Source organism: Thamnophis sirtalis, unplaced genomic scaffold (assembly GCF_051295495.1).
Source record: "Thamnophis sirtalis isolate CommonGarterSnake01/CBP01778 unplaced genomic scaffold, rThaSir2_p1.2 scaffold_3, whole genome shotgun sequence".
Lineage (NCBI taxonomy): Eukaryota > Metazoa > Chordata > Lepidosauria > Squamata > Natricidae > Thamnophis > Thamnophis sirtalis.
In genome coordinates this window covers 49354247-49374936 of record NW_028261383.1, presented here as the reverse complement: position 1 = coordinate 49374936, position 20690 = coordinate 49354247, and the positions used below count along the sequence as shown (strand labels likewise).

The 20690-nt window shown below is 41.7% G+C and overlaps 1 protein-coding gene across 1 annotated transcript; it reads left to right on the top strand.

Moving 5' to 3' along the window:
• The first annotated feature begins 209 nt into the window (after window positions 1-209).
• Window positions 210-19990, top strand: PROK2 (prokineticin 2). The gene is given in 4 exon segments (XM_087707809.1): window positions 210-328; window positions 16349-16474; window positions 18052-18151; window positions 18154-19990. Coding segments are annotated over 4 exon segments (321 nt in total). The 5' UTR covers window positions 210-256; the 3' UTR covers window positions 18177-19990.
• The last annotated feature ends 700 nt before the right edge of the window (window positions 19991-20690 follow it).

Sequence of the window (20690 nt, the reverse complement as noted above, 5' to 3'; positions counted from 1 at the left end):
TGGCGCGTATGGATCCCGGCCCCTCTCCCCGACGGCACGGCAGCGTTGCCGGGGTAGCTCGAGAAGTGACTCATCTTGTTTCTGAATGGCAACCCGGGGCTTTAAAACGGCTCCGGCGACGGCAGCTGGAGCTCTGCTCTTCTTCCTCCCGTTGCTGCTATCCAGAGGGGAGCCTCAGGCGAGTACTCTGCGCACGGAGAGTTGCCGACGCAGCCTCGGGACAGAGACATAACAAAAAATACCGGAGGAGCACGCCATGAAAAGCCTACCCTGCCTTCTCTTCCTCTTTCTGCTCTTCTGCTCGGGGGACTCGGCGGTCATCACTGGGGTGAGAGCTGGGAGCCAGCCCATCTGGGCAAGAATGGCTGGGCGGACGTATTAGCCGGCGGGAAATATTTGAGGGCCCGCTCCGTCCCGTCTGAGGCTGCGGTCCATTTTGGCGGGAAAAATCGAAGATCGTCCCGAAGGTCGGGATCGCGTTGAGCCCAGAGGCAGAGCAAGTGGTAGGAAGAAGCAATGCGCGCTTATGAGGGTCCCTTCTGTTTTTTAAAAAAATCTATGGAGCTACGGGGCTCTTTTCGAGGGGAAAGAGTCCAAAGCGGGCAAGACAGATAAGAGTTGGTGGGGGGCGGGATATGCAACGTGCTCTGAGAAGGTGAAATGCCTGCTATGCGTGGAATGACCCCAGCGCTATAGATGTAGAGCTGCGATTTGCCCGAAAGTCGCTGGGAGGATTTGGCGGGGGGGGGGCGGGAGTAGAGGAGGGAAAGATCGAGGCTGCAACTCTTGGCTGGAGGGTGGGGTAGTGGGCAGATACGAATTGTCAAGGCTGGTTGCAGAGGTGGGAAGATTAGTTCAAGAGCCTTGGGTATTATTCAGACAGGATGAGGGTGGAACAGGAGACGCGAGTGCCTGTCCTTGAGCCTGAAATGAATCTTTCGCCGAGAGCCAGACTGTTCGTCCCTAAGGCTTTGTCAACAGGTGCATATTGTGGGGGGTGGGAGCTCTGATGAAGTGTATTTTGGGCGTAAAGGGGTGAGGGTGAGCACGTGCTCGTAGCCTCCTTACTTGCTGCAGAAACTTCCAAGCAGGACTGTCCCCGCAGCTGTTTCCGCGTTGCTTTTAAAAAGCAGGAGGTTTGCCCTTGTTGCCCCGTCGATTGGATCTAGACTGTTCCAAGGACTCAAGAAAGCTCGTTGCTTTCCCCCTCCTTGCTCCTATCTCACTTAATTCACTATATATGTATGTCTAATATAGAATAGAATAGATAGAATAGAATAGAATAACGGAGTTGGAAGGGACCTTGGAGGTCTTCTAGTCCAACCCCCTGCTTAGGCAGGAAACCCTACACCACTTCAGACAAATCTCTTCTTAAAAACTTCCAGTGCTGGAGGCTTAAAAGTAACAGAATGACAGAGTTGGAAGGGATCTTGGGGTCTTCTAGTAAGTTCACCCCTTCTCAAATGTTATGAGAATGTCTGTGGGTGTCTATTTAGAAATTTGTAAATATCTGTTTAGAGATGAAGAAGCTTCTTGGATGAGAAGTGAAATGTATTCAAAGAAAAAAAAAACAGAAAGTCCATTTGCCTCTTGAAAAAGCACCTTTAAGTATAGAGACACTATAACATTTCAGACAAATGGTTGTCCAACATCTTAAAAACTTCCAGTGTTGGAGCATCCACAACTTCTGGAGGCAAGTTGTTCTGCTGATTAATTTATTTATAAATTAAATAACAAATTAGTTTTAGGATGTACTGTAATGGTCTTTCTCAACCATTGAGTTGAAGTGCTGTTAGTAAGCTCCATGTTCGGAGAGCGAGAACGTTCAGAGAAGCGTTGTTAGAGTTGTGTTAGAATTATATTCCTAACAAGTGCTTTCTAGCTATCCTTGACTGAGCAGAAAACCACAAAAGGTGCTGCCCCAATCCTGATCCTTATACTAAACTGGATCTGTTGCCTCAGTTTCAAATCCCTGTAGCTATCAGAAACCATCCAAGATAATGGGTGGCAAAGCCTAAAAGATTATACATTCCTTCAGGATGCCCTTGTTCACGTTGCAATAAGTGCACAATTCATGTATATAAAATGTATGTCTCTTATAGAGCAACTCTGCGCAGCCTTAACACCAGTTACAGGAAAGGAGTACTTATTTAAGGCTACCTCGTTCATGGAATGGGATGAAGGCAACACTGTGGGCATGTGACAGGGAAACAATGTTGCCAATGTATGTTTGTATGTGCTTAGATTCTAATTGAGAAGATAGTCTTAGCTAATCCAAATGTGCAAGAGAACATGGTTTAATTTATTTCCAAATAAACATTGGAATGGCAACGAAGTGAATTTCTTTCCTGCCATATTGTACTGCAAAATTCCTTTCTGAGATAATAATAATAATAATAAAAATAGGTTTTACTTCTTCTGTTTTACAGACTCTCCCACTCCTCATGCACCTAAACTCAATTTTGCAAACTTTCCAAAATGTTGTGAACTTTCCAAAGGCTTTGTTAAAAGAGTTGGCAGTACCAGATTTCCTTGCCAATTCATGTATCATTCTGTGAAAAACTGCAAAAGGAAAGCAAAAGCTTGGGCATAATTATTAAAGACTTTTCATTGCCATTCATTCATCAGTGTATAGAGTCTGGATATCAAACAGGTGTTACGAACGTATCATATTTCAGTGCAATATGTGCAAAACTAAGCTACAGTCTGTTAGCCTTCTAAAATTTTCCCAGCTTTCTCCTTGGCTAAAGATTCTATTACTCTTAACATTATAAATATTACATCATTTTCTAAGCCCCTTAACTGTTTTAGGGAAAAATTATGGGCATTGTGTATTTTTAATTTTTTAAAATAGCTTGGATGTTTACTGTGCACAGAGTTTTTCAGTCTCTGCTTCCTGTGCAATTTGCTTGCTAAGCCACACAGATACTAACAACATGGAGATTTTACATACTTTGGGTGGCATAGATAACTAGCCTTCTGCAGTAGTGACGTGCGGTGAGGTTTATGGCTGATGAGGCACTGACACAGGGGTTTCAAATTTTTTTAGACTTGTGGACTTCAACTCCCAGAATTCCACAGCCAGGCATGCTCAGTTCCGATGCATTTGTTTTTCTCCTTTGCGAAAAAGTTTTCCTTCATTCTTTTTCTTCTCCCTCCCCCTCCTTCTTCCCTGTCTTCCTCCCTCCCCCCTCTCTCAAACAGACACACCCACACAGAGAAGTTGGATCCCTCTCTCACTCATTCACTCTCATACAAACACAAACATAGAAGTTGGATTGGATATATTTTCCAATGACTTGAAAGCAGCTCCTCTGCCATACCTCCCCCATTCCCCTGCTGCCTTCCGATCCGAGCCTTTGATTGCATGTGGAGCCACATTGCCTTTTCAAACTTGTAAGCAGTGAAGCTGGGCTTATATACATTTATCCATCTGTGTGTGTGTGTGTGTGTGTGTGTGTGTGTGTGAGAGAGAGAGAGAGAGAGAGAGAGAGAGAGAGAGAGAGAGAGAGAGAGAGAGAAGGCAACCTAGCTCTGCATGCAATCAAACTACACTTGGGGAGGGGTCTACACTTGATGAAGTTTGAATTCCTCCCCCTCCTTCCAACCCACACACATACCTTTTCCAGCTGTTTCAGAGAGGATTTCAACTCTGCTCTTGCCTGCCATCATGAAAAGAAAAACAAATGTAAAAGGAAAAAGGCAAGAGCTAAGGTCAGGCTGAGCTAGTTGCTGCCAGAGTCACCATGGATGACTGCTTAGTGCTTAACTGTTTAAAAAAGCCTCTAAAAAAGTGCCCTCTACAGGAGGAGGCGGGAGAACGATTTGCCTCATCTACGTCAGGAATTTTTCGGCTTTTAACCCTTGCTTAACTCTGCTCGAGTGATCATAAAACACCAGACTAGATGAAGCACATTGTTCTCCCGCCTCCTCCTGTAGAGGGCACTTTTTTAGAGGCTTTTTTAAACAGTTAAGCACTAAGCAGAGTCATCCACGACTCTGACAGCAACTAGCTCAGCCTTTTTCCTTTTACATTTTTGTTCTTTTCATGATGACAGTGGTGAGGTTCTGCCTCCCCTGACTACACATCCCTGTTCTGCAGCATTAATGAAATTAATAGATCCATGCATCCTATTCCTGTGATGGCGAACCTATGGCACATGTGCCACAGATGGCACAGAGAGCCATTTGTTAGGGCACCGAGGCATTGTCAGCTCCAGCGCGCCCTAGTCAGCTGACTTCCGCCTTCATTTTTGGCTGTTTTCTGCCGCCGGAGGGTGGAAAACAACCCAACACGCAAACTGGAAGTTCAAGAACAGACTTCCAGTTTGCACATTGGGCCATTTTTCTCCCTGAAGCCTCCAGAGGGCCTCCAGGGTGGAGGCCATTTTCTCCCTCCCCACGCTCCTAGATAGCCTCTGGAGCCTGGGGAGGGCAAAAAAGGGTCCATCACATGCCAAAAGTGGGGGGAGGGTGGGAGTTGGCACACATACACGGGGAAGGGGGTCACGTGCATAGAATGGGTGTGGGCACGCCCATGTGTGGGTGTGGGCACGCCCATGTGTGGGTGTGGGCACGCCCATGCACGACCCCCCTACACTTCCCCCACTTTTGCCACGCGATGGGAAAAAGGTTAGCCATCACTGCTCTATTCTGTTTACAGGCAGTCCTTGACTTACAACTATTTAATGAGGATCCAAAGTTATGAGGGCATTGGAAAGGATGCTTTCCAGCTTGTAAAGGAATTTCTAACCATCGTAAAATGTCATATCACAGCACACCCATGATCAAGTGATCACATTTCTTTGGCAACTGGCTCTCATTTATGACCAGTGTCCCACAGTTATGTCTTGCTACTTTTTGCAAGTTTCTGGCAAAACATTGGCCAAAAATGCCATTGGTGTGGGTTGATTTGTAGTTACAACCATGTGATTTACTAGGTATTTAGGTATTTATTAGTATTTATAGGCCGCCCTTTTCCCTGAGGGGACTCAGGGCGGCTTACATAAAAAGGGGAAGGAGGGTACAGACAATAGACACAAGACAGTACATAAAAGTAAAAATAGTAAACAACATTCATTCATCATTCGGGTGGGGGCAGATTATCTTTATCCCCAGGCCTGACGGGCTAGCCAGGTCTTAAGGGCTGTGCGGAAGGTCTGGACGGTGGTGAGGGTACGAATCTCCACGGGGAGATCGTTCCAAAGGGTCGGAGCTGCTACTGAAAAGGCTCTCCTCCGTGTGGTTGCCAGTCCTAACATGTGATTCATTTTATGACTGATATAAAAATTGTGGTCAAGTCACATAATGATTTACATCCACAAAGACTTAAAAATTGAAATTTTGGTCCCAATGTAAGTTGAGGACTACCTCTAAATTCCTCTCATCTTAATTTATTTATATCCCATATCCTATATTTTTTTTACAAATAACTCAGGATGGCAAACATATCCAACATACCTTCCTCCTCTTATTTTCCCAACCACAAACCGGTTGGGCTGCGAGAAAGTGATTTGCCCAAAGTCACCCAGCCGGCTTTCATAAGGCAGGATTTGAACTCACAGTCTTCTGCTTTCTAGTTTGGTGCCTTAACTATTATCCACACTGGCTATCTTATTCCCTGTTATATTGAAGTAGTGATGCATCTTTTCTAATCCTTAGTCCAGGAACTAGGTCTTGTCATGGTTAGAAGCAGGGGTAGTATTTACTTACCTTCCCTACTGGTTTGCAAATGTGAGCGCTTGTGCGTGCGCTAAAGCTTCCGCGCATGTGCTTTTCATTAAAAAAGGGCCTAAATGGGATGCTGTAGAGCCAAGGAAAGTGGGCGGGGCCACCCGTGATTTCCGATACCAATTTGGGCAACCGGTCCAAACCAGTAGAATTCCACCTCTGGTTAGAACCATTAAACAGGTGGGGGAAAGATGATGGCTACAGAGCAAAGGAAAAGCTATTTGAAAAAAATCAATAGTTCCATCTCAATCACATTTGCTAAATTACCATAGTCCAGATCATGTTCTTCTGTATGAAAGAGATCCAATGATAAAATGTTGGCAAGAGGGAATTTTGGACTTGGGATCAGAATGTGTCTAAAACTATAGGAAAGTAACTATCATTGGCTTATTAATGAAAGAACGGTAGCAATGTCTATAACTGTCTAGCAGTATTTCTGTCTGTACAATTATTATTTTTTGTTTCTGAAGTTTATTTTCATTTAGAAAAAGAAGAGTGACAAAGATGATTAGGGGCCTTGAAGCTAAAACATATGGAGAACAATTACAAGAACTGGGCATTACTAGTCTAGTGAAGAGAAGGATCAGGGGTGAAATGATAGCAGTATTCCAGACAAGGAACAATGAATGGAAACTGATCCAGGAGTGATTTAACCTAGAAATAAGGAAAACTTTTAAGAACAATCAACCAATGGAACAGTTTGCCCTCAGAGGTTGTGGGTGCTGCATCACTGGAGGTTTTCAAGAAGAGACTGGACAGCCATTTGTCAGAAATGGTTTAGGGTCTAACACTTGAGCAGGGGGTTGGACTAGATGACCTACTAAGTCCCTTCCAAATCTGTTATTCTAAGTCTTCCAAGTCTAAGTTAACCTTAGGAAATATGTTTTTGCATGTATATACTGACTCAAAGGTATATGCATACCTTTGAGTCAGTATAGATTGGACCTGCCTGTGCAGTTTTCTTCTGCATAATTTCAGAAGTGATTTGTCACCGTCTCCTAGGGCTGAAAAAGTGACTGGTGCAGGATCACCCAGTTGCTTTTGTACCTAAGTTGTGACTAGTACTCACAGTCTCCCAGTTTCTATCCCAGCACTTCAACCATTGCAACAACTGGCTCTGAAATATCTATTATTCTGCCATAAAATCTGTGGTGTACTTAATGAAGCAAACATAGTACATGAGCTAATATCTGGGGGTGTTAAATTCTTAATGCTTATCCAATTAATTTATAACCTAAACAGAATGAAGGAGTTGTTTCTGGTATTTTCTGACAGGAAGATTAATTCAGTGATTGAAACCTTTTCCTTTTTCCTGCTGTCAGTCTCAGAAAGAAACAGTATGTGTATGTATGTCTGTACATGTGAACAACAATTGCTAATTACTCTTGTCATTAAATAACATCGCTTGTAGCATTCTGAGTATTATAAACATTTAATAATAAATTGTTTGGTTCAGAAACTCAGCACATAGACCTTTAACACTTGTCTCTCTACCATTAAACTGAGTGAACTGTCTATTTCATTTAAATTAGAAACTGAGAAACTTTTTATAATCTGTTTATTGGATTTTTATTCCATTACAGTTGTACAATGTTTATTATGACTAATTGCACCAAATGAGGACTTTTGTCTGAGTCTCGGATGAAAACAAAGCCTCTCTCCTCAAATTTTGTTGTTCTTAGTTGCAAAGTCGTGTCCAACCCATTGCAACCCCATGGACAACATCCCTCCAGGCCTTCCTGTTCTCTGCCATCCTTTGGAGTCCATTTAAGCTCACACACCAACTGCTTCAGTGACTCCATCCAGCCACCTCCTCTGCCGTCCCCTTCTTCTTTTGCCCTCAATCTTTCCCAGCATTAGGCTTTTCTCCAGTGAGTCCTTCCTTCTCATTAGGTGGCCAGAGTATTCATCTTCAGGATCTGGCCTAAAGAGCAGTCAGGGTTGATCTCCTCAAATACTAAGGACCATTCTCTGACATAGTGCCCAAGATTCAGAAGATCTGACCCTCTTGGCCTTTAAGACCTGGTTCTTTGGGGGCAAATCTTAGTGAAGCTCAACTATGAGTTGTTTTTGAGATCCTCAGGTATGAAATGATAATTATTTTTAATTGTATTTTGCACTGCTGCTTATTGGGGTTTTTTAAATTACGATTATTTTTATGTTTTGTTAATTAGAGTTATTTTGTTTGAGACTATAAATTGCCCACAATAAATAAATTTAAAATGGACATAAGATTCCCTACAACTTTAAATCTTAGGGGCGAGGGCTCTTTGTATATTGTACTGTTGAGTGATATATTTTAAAACAATAATAGTATCAATAGTAGTTGTTATAAGCTCTCCTATTTCTCTTAATTTTATCCCCACAACATTCCTATGAGTATGTTAGACTGTGAGAAAAGGCCTGTACCAAAGTCCTGCAGTGAATTTCCATGGCTGAGGGTGGACTGCCAAGTCCTAGTCGAGCATCTTGACCAAAACGTCATGAAGGAAGCTTGTTAAACACCATCCCAAATTGAATTTGACACCAAATTCATTAGATTCTGCTGAAGTTTGGCGTTTGCGGCAAAGCTGCATAATACAGAGCACGTTTTCATTTATCTGGGACAAAAGGGAGAACTCTGAAATTCTTTCAGTTCTGAATGAGTATCTCTAGGCTTCATTTCTGATCTCCTGCAGAGCCCTGGGATGCTACCATACTGCTATAATAGCAGTCATGCCACAAAGAAGTTGGGAGGAGGGCTTTGATCATCTACATAAAATGCCACGCCGTCAAGTGGAAAGGAAGGCGCACTACTGAATTCTGTGACAAGTTTGGGGTCTTGAGAGTGAAAAGTGATTTATTTGTCGAAAAGATGAGTTTCTATTGCTCTCTTCAACAATCACTTACCACATTCAAGAAGCGTTAGCATTCTTTGAGAGCAGTTTTTCTATATACAATCCAACATAACTAGTTGAAATCTGGCAAGGATTTCAAGTCCCATCAGAGAGCCCTACTAGACCCACATTCTCTGCCAAGAAAATAAAGAAATAATAGCTTGAATACTCCTACACCATTTCTATGGAAATGAGTCCGTCTTGTCCCCTTCTAACATTCTAGCATATTTTGAATATGTAATACCATTTTTCTGAAAAAAACAAAAGAACTTGCCTCATTCGTATTTTGCCCATATTGACTCAAGAAACTACACTGAAGACAGACGATCTCTGGCCAGAAATGATTTAAATCAGATTTCAGCAGCTCCTGTGTATGGTTACATGGGACAAGTCAAACTATGCAGGCTGCCTGGTCCACAACAGACCACTGAATTTCTCTTTCAACCAAAAATAGTGTAGTACTTCATCTACTTGAAAATACCCTAGAGGAACTTTGCTTTTTGGTTCATCGTGAACTTACAAACACCAGTGAATTGAAAGGTCTATATTAATTACTATACCCTTTATTGTCATTGTACATCATGTATACAACGAAATTAGTTTTAGCCTCATTTGTGCAGCCCATGACAAAAAATACACACAACACAAACATTATATAGAATAATCCCTATGCAAGTAATTAGGAAAAAGAAAAACTAGTCATACGTTTCCGTGTGTGCGTGGAGTGATTGTGATTGTGTTTAAGAGTATGACAGCCCAAGGATAGAAACTATTTTTAAACCTATTAAACCTATAGTTTTCTGGAGGAATTTTGCAGGATTAGCCAGGATTGGGTATTGTGATGTCCAATTGGCCTCGAGACAGAGTTAATTTGAAGCCACGCCTCTGTGCTCCTTGCTTCTGGTTCCCAGTTTCAACTCTGTCTGGCCGAAGAAAGACAGGTTGCTTTTGGTTCCTGATTCTTCCAAAAACAATCCAGTGTCATTCTGCAAATTCCTTCTCCCTGCCTTCTTCCCCTTGCCTCCATCTGATACCTGGAAGCCTCCCCTTGGTGTGGTTCGCTCCCGGCTGCAGGTAAGGGATTTAAAAGTTGCTTCTTGGGGCTTTAGAGGCAAGATGCTATTACGGCAGCCATTTTGGGGCCTCAATTCCTTCAGGCCGCAAGGACTGGGACAGAGGCTACGATGAAGCCTCATTTTCATCCCTGCCTTCCTGGGTGGCCATCTTGTCTACAGCGGCGGCAGCAGCAAGACCCTGCAGGCCCAGATCGATGCCAGGAGGTCCAGAGCTGCGCGGCTTGCAAAAGGGACAGGAAAGGTCTACCAGAGGCTGATTTCGTCGCGTGGAAGCCGTGAGCGATTGGGGGAAGCTGTTTTTTGGTCGCTGCTGTTTCTGGTGGCTGAGCCTGGTGGAGCCCTGACCTGGTGCCATGGCAGATGCAGAGGAGAGGCTGGATCCCCCCCCCAGGGAGGGGACCTCCAGTGGGGCCCGAGTGAGGCCCACAGCTTCTGTGAGACTGTGAAAAACTGCAGCAGCTGGAAAATCCTCCAAGGCCTTGCAGAAGGATGAGGAAGGAGGCACAGGGCCCTGGAAAAGCAGGTGTCCAGGGCTGAACAGAGGGGTAGGTCTAGTTCTCCCTTGAGGTCTAGATTGCCCATTAGATCCAGGTCTAGGTCTCCTCACAGGGGGGATTCCCCAGTGTATCTCAGGGACATTTCACCTCCCCCTCCACTCTCCATGGTGGAACAGGGCCCCTATCTAAGGCATCCTTTTCAGTGCAGGGGGGCCAGAGGGGATAGTCCCATCAGGCCATCATTGGCTCCACTGTCTGAAGGCTGTGCACAAGAGGAGGAGGAGGATTCCTTTGTTAGAGACATGGAGCAGCTTCCAGCAAGCATTCAGAGGTTTATCTCCTCTGCAATTTCACATGGAATTTCTGCTGGGTTACAGAAGGAGTCTGTGCGACCTGCAATGGTGGCAAAGGTCCCTGGGGGTGCCACTGCTCAGGCCAGGCCAAGTCCTTCCCCCTTGGAGGTGCGCCAGCCTGTTTCTCCTTCTCTGGCTAGTGAAGATTCCATGGCGGGAGATAAGGTTTAGAGAGAGGTAGATATGTCTGATGATGAGGAGCCCTCAAACCTGAGGCACCAGCATTCTCTGGTCTGTTTCCTCTGGATTTGTTCAAGTCACTGTTGCGCAAGGCCAGGGCCATAGCGCAACTGGGTGAGACGGAGGGCGCCAAGGAGGGTGGTCCGGAGAAAAAACTGGAGGATCGAGTTTACCCAGAGCCTCCTCCAGCGAAGGAAGACATCCCTGCCCCTAAGTTGTTCCTAGAGGTAGTTAAAAAGCAGTAGGGAAAACCAGAAACATTTTCCAACCCAGAAACATTTCCCAGCAGTGATAGGAGATTCTTTAACATGGAATCTAGTTTCTCTGAGGCGTTGGAGTCCCGGATGGCGCAGGGGTGTTGGACCTGGTTGGACCTCCAACACAATATAAATTGGCTGGAACTGCGAGCGATTCACTTGGCATTGCGGCACTTCAAGGACCATGTTTGGGATCGAGATATCTTGGTGCTGACCAACAATGTGGTGGCGAAGGCCCACGTCAACCGACAAGGCAGCACACACTCAGGGCTCCGAGGCAATAGCACTCGGCGCCTGGGCAGAGAGGCATCTTCGATCGCTCAGGGCGGAGCACATCACAGAAGTGAACAACCATCAAGCCGACTGGCTCAGCCGGGCCATGGTCGATCACAGGGAGTGAAGCCTTTCTCCGAAACTGTTCCAGGCCATCTGCTCCACCTTGTTTGCAAACCCACCCTTGGAACTCACCGCTGCCACCACCCTACCGCATGGAGCTCCAGGCAGCTGGTGGAAGGTGAGGGAGGATCCCCCTCAGCATTTTCCCCACCAGTGGAAAAAGTGCTGAGAGCTCATCCCCGCTGCCCCGCCCACCGCTTGGAACTCCAAGGGGCAGCTCTAATGCTGGCAGCTTTAGGAGACTTTGAGCGATGGGGAGGGGGGCCTAGGCTAGCCATATGCTTACCTGTGTGTAGGCAGGAGGAGACAGTTCTGTGGATGCATGTGGTGAAGGCAGGGCAGGGCAAGCATTGGAGCGGGTCGGTTTGGGGGCGCGGCCAGCCATCCGTGAGTACCAATTCGGCGACCCATGCCCAATTACCACTACTGGTTCTCCCGAGATGGGAGCAACCCTTCTGCTATGTAGGTAATCATTTGTAAAGTTTTTCTCATTGTGTTCTAAAAGTCTTATCCATTGGAATTTGGATCCTTTGTATTAGGTTTTAATATTTCAGTCCCTGTTCCAAAAAACTATTTAAGAAAAACTTATAGCTGCTTAGCCATTTTAATTCTTTTTCTGCCCCATCCTTAAGTTTCTTTTAATGTCCATTTGCAGTCTTCATTAAACTTCACTTTCTAATATGAGTTTAGTTCAGTTTCAGTCATTTCCCACAAGTATATTATTAAATTACCGTATTTTTCAGAGTATAAGATGCACCTTTTTCCATCAAAAAAGAGGCTAAAAATCTGAGTATGTCTTATACACTGAATACAGCATTTTTGTCTCCCGAAACTCCGCCCCCTTCACCAAAATGGCCATGCATAGCTTTTAGAAGGCTTTCAGAGAGCTCCTGGGGGCTGGGGAGGGCAGAAATGAGCAAAAAACAGTCCGTTTTCCCCCCCCAGCAGCACTCTATAAGCTTCCTAAAGGCTATCCATGCCTTTTTTTTGACAAAAAACAGGGCCATTTTCAAGAAAAACAGGCTGTTTTTGCTCATTTGGCTTGTAGAGAGCTCCTGGGGGCTGAGGAGGGCAGAAATGAGCCAAAAACAGCCTGTTTTTTGCCCCCCCCAACCCTCAGGAGCACTCTACAAGCCTTTTAAGGGCTATTCATTCCCCCCCCCTTTTTTTTTACAAAAAATGGGCCCATTTTTGTGAAAAATGGGCCGTTTTTGGGAGGTTTGCAGAGTGCAAAAATGTTTTTAAAAATATTCCTCTTCAAAAACTTGTTGCGTCTTATACTCTGAAAAATATGGCATATACTTATTTTTTTCAAAAAAATCTTACCAGAAAAATAACCAATACTCCAAATATTTTTGATCTTCCAATCTGTTTAAAAAGTTCTTAAATAAAAATCTCCCTTTTGCTTTTGTCAACTGTACATTATATATATACATACATACATACATATATATATATATACACATACACACACACACACACACATACCAGACATGCGGAAACCAGCCCTAGTCAACAAACGAGCCCCACCGACCACCCAGGCCGTTACAACACGAAACAACAATAGACACACAGCCAGCACCAATCTACCAATCATGATACAACCACACAACCAATCATTTCACTTACTGAAACAAAGCCAGCACTCCACACGCCTCCACCAAGATTTATAGAAAGATGGCAGCTCCGATCACACTTTAAGCCCAAAACCTAGCCTGAAGATGGTGAGTGAGACCTCGCTGAAATGTTGCCAAGACAATCTCAATCTTACACGGGACCAGCATACATACATGCATATATATCAGCGATGGCGAACCTTTTTTGACTCGCGTGCCATGGGGGAGCACATGGGGGGTCGTGCAGGGACATGCCACACCCATAATGCAACACGCGAGACTCCCCAGTGCACGTGCACGAATGAGAGACGCTCCCCCTCCATTTTTTTTCATGCTTTTTTCACACTCCCCAGGCTCCAGAGGCTTTATAGGAGCCTGGGGAGGGCGAAAACAGCCTCCCATGCCCCCCAGGAGGCCCTCCGGAGGCTTCAAGGACCTTCAGGCTTCAGGGAAGCCTCCAGAGGGCAAAGAATGACTGGAAGGTTTGCTCGGAGGGTCCTTTTTAGTCCTCCAGAGGCTTCAGGAAAGCCTCCTGAAGGTCCCTGAAGCCTCCAGGGGGCTTAAACCAACCCTCTGAGCAAACCGGAAGTCCGTTCCCAAACTTCCTGTTTGCCCTTAGGGCCGGTTTTTTGAGCTTCCTTGAAGCCTCCGGAGGGCCTGGGGTGGGGGGTGAGGCTCTTTTCGCCCTCCCCAGGCTTCTATAAAGCCTCTGAAGCCTGGGAAGGGCGAAAAATGGCTTTAAAAAAGGCTGAACTCAGCTACGTCTTGCCATAGGTTCGCCATCCTGGATATATATTATAAAATATATAAAATTGTATATTATTTTAAACTCTTAATTTATGTTTAAAATGTATTAAATGCAAATAAGAAGGTAATACTCATCAGGTGTCATATTAAGCTCACTATTTTAGAGGTCTCCAATATCTATAAAGTCATTAAATTGAACTTTTCTGAATGTGATTAGATAGTAAGCTTAGCTGGCTTAATGTCCTTATAAAAGGCTCTGTCACTGGTGAGACCTGAGATATCATCTCCCTCAGCCTCTGGTGCTGAGAATCATGAGAGATTGCTACTTTAGAGTCTCCTTACAAGGAACTACCATTCAGAGTGCTCATGGGTAGTTTCCTAATCTTTCCTTCTCCCAAAGAGATTCATACTTGCCAGTCTTTCATTCTTTACAGCAGTTGTCTACATTTGTTCACAAAGAGTTCTTCAGTCAGTCAGGACTCACACTGGAAGACTACTTTCATAATTTTCAATATAATACAAAATTGTATTCCTGAATTGCAATATTATTATGTGGAGAATCTGGACTATTTCCCCTCAGACAACAACTATTTAATAAATACTTGTGATGCTATCAATTTTACTGCTGAAATTACATAGTTGTGCAGTAGAATATAGTGTAATTATATTCATAATGAAACCCTCTAAACAGAACATTTGTTTTAATGTGCATTAATGTGTCCCTCAGCACCATTATCAGCTCATAAAGTCATTCCACTTATTTATTATGGCATTGTGGAAAAACCTTATAATATTTGGTAATCTTAAAACCTGAAATAAAAGAGAAGCAAAAATAGTAATATAACTGTAGTCCTCAGTAATTCAAATCATTACATATTTGCTAACATCAAATCTGTTCCTAGATTTACCTGGAAACATTAAATAAATGAAAGCAATACTTTGTCTCTCAAAATGTTAATATCTTTTTTACTCTCTCTAAAATTACTTGTGCTGGTACTCCATTTTCCATGTGCCTTTCATTGCCTTTTATGCCTGTATTTCCAACTTTATTAAAACTGTTTAGTTTTTATATCTATTACAGAAGATATGTGTTTCACATAAATCCATTCAGTTGATTTTTTAAAAATGAAATAGAAACTTTTCTTTTTTAAAATATAATTCCATACCCAAGGAACCTATGATTTATCTGAAATAGATAAATCAGAGTCACTGAGGAGGGAGGGAAGGAAGGAAGGAGAGGAGGAGGAGGAAAAGAAAGAAAAAGAAAGAAAATAAAAAAGGAAGAATCCTTGATTCCAAAATCAAAAAGTTTGCCTGCCTTCAGCATTCCCTCCCCCCTGACCCAAGGGCCAGGCTGGGTGTGCCTTGTAAGTTCAATAGTTAGAAATTTCAGGTTCACTTTTCTGGCTTAAAACCATCAAGAACACATTCCTAGAGGAGATTGGCTAAATTTTAATCTTGTGTCCATAGGGGTACTGCAATGACTCTATGCATCATTTGTTCAGTACCACCCGAACTTGGAACAGTTGCTCAATGAATGGCCATAACTCAAAGACTACCTGCATTGCTCATTTCTCTGGGTAAAGATATCTCTATCTTCCTTCTCTGTTTGGCAGGCTATATAAAAAGGACACAGAGAGTTTGGGCAGTCTGGCTAAATTATCAGACCTTCCAGGCAAAATGCACTCAGATCTTCAGAGAGATAGGAAAAGATGAGCAATTCCTCTAGTCAACTCTTTTGTAATGATAGAGGACAAAAATGCTTCAGACAATCCCCCCAATCACATGAAGATTAAAGAAGGAGAAGAGGAAGCAAAGTGAGAATTCAAAATTCTATTATTATAGCTTTTCTAATAAAAATAGTTTTAGACCTTTTTAGTCTAGTCTACCTTATGGAGCTGACATAAGGTAGCTGGAGGCTACCTCTTTTAGAGAAAATCTATATGTTTTACACCATGGGTACTTTTTGTCTAATTTTTATGCTAAGGAGTAAGATGTGAAATATATACCTGGAGGATGTAAGACAGAGACTTTTTAGCTCAAAGTGGGGAATCCTGGGAAGTGATTTTCTAGGTCTGTCATCAAGAGGTGGGGCAGAGCATGTATCATGCAGATACATTCCTTCAATGGCATGCAGGTACCAAGAGAAACTGTGGCTCATTCTGTTAGAGAAGCAGCAGCTTTTACAGCATTAGATGTAGGGTTCCTCTAGAACAGGGTCCCCAAACGCTGCTCCTGGATTGACTATGCCAGAAACCAGTCTGCGCAAACAAGTGAAGCCCCCTCCGTGGGATGCAGGCAGCATACAAAACTATGCCCCCTCTGGTCAGGGGAAAACCCTCTCTCCATGGAACTGGTCCCTGGTGCCCAAAAGGTTGGGGGCCACTGCTCTAGGAGATATTTCAAGAGCAATGACCACCTGCACTAAACATTGCAGTAGCGATGTGACTTAACTCAAATTATTTCAGTAATTGCTTGCTCAGATTTATGTCTCTGATTTTATCTTTTTGAAAACAACATCTCTCTTTTAGATATATGAGCAAATAATTAGAATAGTCTGAGATTGTTTTATTATATCTTTTCTGTATCTAATGCTATATATTTGTGTATTACATTTAAGGCTTGTAATAGAGATCTGCAATGTGGTGGAGGCATGTGCTGTGCTGTTAGTCTCTGGATCCAAAGTCTTCGAATTTGCACACCAATGGGCATCTTTGGAGAAGACTGTCATCCTTTAAGTCATAAAGTTAGTATATTATATAATGTTCTGGTTCTTGTGTAATGTTAAACATAGAAAAAAATTAATAGAAATATTAGCCATAAACTAAACTGTATAAAATCATATTCTCTCTGCAAAAGTTAAAAGTTTTCTATCATTAGTCATCAAGTGACCACGCTCGCCACCTCCTGCACCTCAAAAATAATAAGTCCTCCCCGAAAATAAGGCCAAGCGCTTATTTCAGGGGTCAAAAGAAAATAAGATCCTGTCTTATTTTTGGGGAAACACGGTAGTAATTTGCATTATAGGACTTGATCAGCATGTTATTATCTACTTTAACATGATCTTTTCTCTTTTAACCGTTTTTTTTTAATGTTAAAGGAGAAAGACAAACTATTAGGATATTTAGATCCTTATGTTCTTCTAGACAGAGATTATTTAAAAATCACATTTGAAACACACATTTCTTTGATCTGGGCCAAGCAATGTGATGTCTTTCAGATGGATTTGAATTTGAACTCCACCAAGACAACATGAAAGATGTGATCTCAAACATCTGGAAGTAATCAGGTCATCTATTCCTTATACTGGGGTACTTCTTTTAAATTGAGTGCTTTCATTTCTATTGAGCCACCTTTCTGAACAAAATTATGATGGCCACTATGACTAAAATTCCTCTTGTAATACCTATAGATACCCAGTGTTAGCCAAATAATTTTACATAGAATGTAATGTGAAAGGCTGTTGAACAAATATTTTTATTTCAAAAACTTCCTTTAAATTCTGAGTTAAAAGTTAAATCCAGACTGTTAGTTGCACAATCCCCATTGAAATAAGTGGGAACAAAAATCACAAAGTTGTACCATAAATTTCAGTGGATCAAATCTCCTGTTAATTTAAGCTTTTTAAATTTTAATTTGATTTAAACTTCTGGAATTTATTAATGTGTTACAATCGCACTCACAGAATTCACATTCTTAGAGCAGAAGAGTGGAAAAGGCATTATTTCATGAATATATCTATTAACTGATAGATTTAAACATGTTTACACTGTCCTGTTTATTGCAGGTTATGCAGAAAGAATAATTTATTTTTCGTAGTTACTGCTTCACTCCTCTTTATTAATGATGTTTATTTCCTACCATTTGTTTTCTAGTACATCCAATATCTCTTCTTTAAGGAGACGGAGAAAACAGTACAATATTTGTAATTAACAAAAGTATCTTGCTATCCACTAAAAACACGCACAACTGAGTAACCAAATTATAATATGTAGTTGGTTGAAGCTATTGAAATGCTTCATTTAAACAAATTGCCACATGTGAATTAGCTAATATGTGAATTGATTCTTCAAAGCTGATACCTTCATAATGCAAGTGATCACTGCTACTGACACATGCAGTAGTCAATACTATGCTATGGAAATAGTTAATATTACCATGGGAAAATAACATGCTACAAAAAAGATAGAATAGCTGGTATGACATATCGGTGAAGCAAGTTGGAAATGTGGAAAGCACATTAATGGGCACTGAATCAAAACATTTCTTAGTTTTGGAGGGAGTCACTCACCCTATGCTCTAACACTAAATATTTCTTTCCAGATTCCATTTGGGGGGAGAAGAATGCATCACAGCTGTCCCTGTGAACCTAACTTGGCTTGTGTCCGGATTTCTGCAAGGAAATATAAATGTTTACCAGATGATAGAATGATGATATCTATTTTTAGCAGAAGGATGGTGGAGAATTCTGTGTGATTACATATTTCATGAATGAAGACCCCTATTTCTTATTGTGATGACATTGTTTGACAGAGGACATTTAGAATATATTTTCTAGCCTTCTTATTAAGATACTAATTTAAGATTAGCTGAAGTGTTTTTCTTAGACAAGTACAGTTTCTTCATATTTTTATCAGCTCAAATAAGGATAGGCTGAGGTAGGCCTGTTATAACATGAGAGATACTAGCTGGAATACAGTCCATCATCCATGCTTGGAAGACCAAGGAGATCCAATTCATTTTGCTGCATACAAAAATATTATTGGCAATGTCATAAAAGTAGACAAATTAGCCCACAAATGGAGCACACCTAGAAAAAAGGCATATTATTGTAAAATTCTTGGCATTAAAATGCTCTAATCACCCAGACCATTCAGTAGCCAGTATCACCAAATCAGTGGGTTTTTTTTAATTGCAGGATTTTTCTTAGCCTGCCAAACTGAATGAACACATCAATTGTACTGATTAGGAGGGGGTGGGAAGCAAAGCAATCTTTGCATCCATCTCCTGGGGGATTTGTACTAGCAAATTTGGAAAGAAAACAAACATTAGAAGCTCTGATCCTTAAGGGAAAAATAACATGAAATTCTTTGTATTGATATCAGTGAGAATGATATCAGTGAATGAATCTATATTAGCTCCAGAACTAGGACAGATACAATGCTGGTAGAGGTGTACGTCAAATTGTGTGTATATGTGTTTCTGTTGCTGTACTATGGAGCTACAGCTGGAATACTCATGGGGGCATGGCAGATCAAGAAGAGTGAGTGGATCATAGGGTTGTGTAAGAGATGCTGCACAGTCAAGTAGGGCATGCAAGGGGTTGTAGCAGGAAGAAGAATGGGTGGAGGTTGCAGGTGTGTAAGAGAGAGAGAGAGGTGCCGCATCAGTTGGGGGTAGCATGCAAGGAAGTGGCATGAATTAGGAAGTATGGCTGAGGGCAGTGTGGGCTGGGAAGGGTGCAGGTGTGCACAAGCATACCGCATAGGTCGGGAAAGATACACAGTAGGTGTGCAGGTTGGGGACGAGGTATAGGGATGCACAAGAGATGTCAAATTGGCATGTGGCACATTGGGGAGCGGCGAAGTCAGGAAGAGCATATGGGGGTGCACAAGAAGTGCTGTGTGACTCAGGGAAGACGCACAATAGGAGCAGGTCAGATTATGGGAGTGCAGGTGCAGCAGCAGCCAGTAGCATTGAAGCAGCCACAACTTCCTCAAATTTTATTCTTAAACAACAGTTGCTTAAGATATTTCAATTGCAAACTTGTTGTACTAAGTATGCTTTTCTTTAAAATTAGACAACGTTGCTTTAGGTTGAAACAAAACTATTAATTTCTTTAAAACCAATAATCTGCCCCACAGAATTTAAATTTTGGAAAAATCATTTAGCATAAAATCATATAATAAAAACAAGAAAAAGAATTGTTTCATCCAGTATAAATAAAACCTGAAATTCAGTTTCCTGTTATATTTCTTAAAATCTAAAAATATTTTGTAGCCCCTGACTTCATGTGTAAATAGTGATATGCAAAGGTTTCTGTATCAGAATAATAAAAATAAAATATTTTATTGAGGTCTGCATTATTATGTTTACATATAGTTTATATGTTGCCGCCCACCAACATTATATTGAGAAAACAGTCTAAAAACATGTGTGTGCTAAACAATTCACAAGGTTTAACACAAAAAAAGTTTAACTTAAATATGGCCTATTAAATTTAATATGTTTTTCCAATTTTTCCAATATATGAAAATTCTGAAGATATTGTAAAGCTTCATAGATAAGTTAGCAATTATCAGAAAAATCCTAAACATGTTTATTTAGAAATAAATCTGATTGAATATGAGTGTGTGAATAGTGTTGGGTGTTGAGGACTTCCTTACCATAATCATTTTGTTTCTTCATTTCCTTTGTTTGGACAGATAAGAAGATCTGTTAAGTATTTCAAGAAAATGTGAACTATGAAAGTGAAACAGAATTACACATATATTTATTTGACAGTATACATAGGCAAACAGTAAGTAAGTAGCTAAAGCCAGATATTTTAATTTTAAGTGAGGCTACTAAAAGCTAGCATGCATAGTCAATATAAGCTTATTCTAAATTGGTGGTAAAGCATTGGATGCTTCACATCAGAATATCTTGCTTGCATTAAAGTAGCATGTCAGGGAAAAACTAGCTTAATCCTTCCAAATAACGTGGAGCTTGTACATTGTTAGGAAACTAGAGAAATCTTAATGCCAGATTTGATTCATTCTGTGAACTAATAAAAAAAACTGTAGGAATAATCATAACATGCTTCTGATCAGCTAATAAATTTGAAGATGTGGCCAAATTATTTTTACTAACAGAAGTTTGTAAAGAAGCATTATTGCTCTATACCTGGAAATTGATTTTAAATTAAAGAAGATACCCAAATATAATCATGCATTTATTGAAGGGAAAATGTTTGTTAGCTA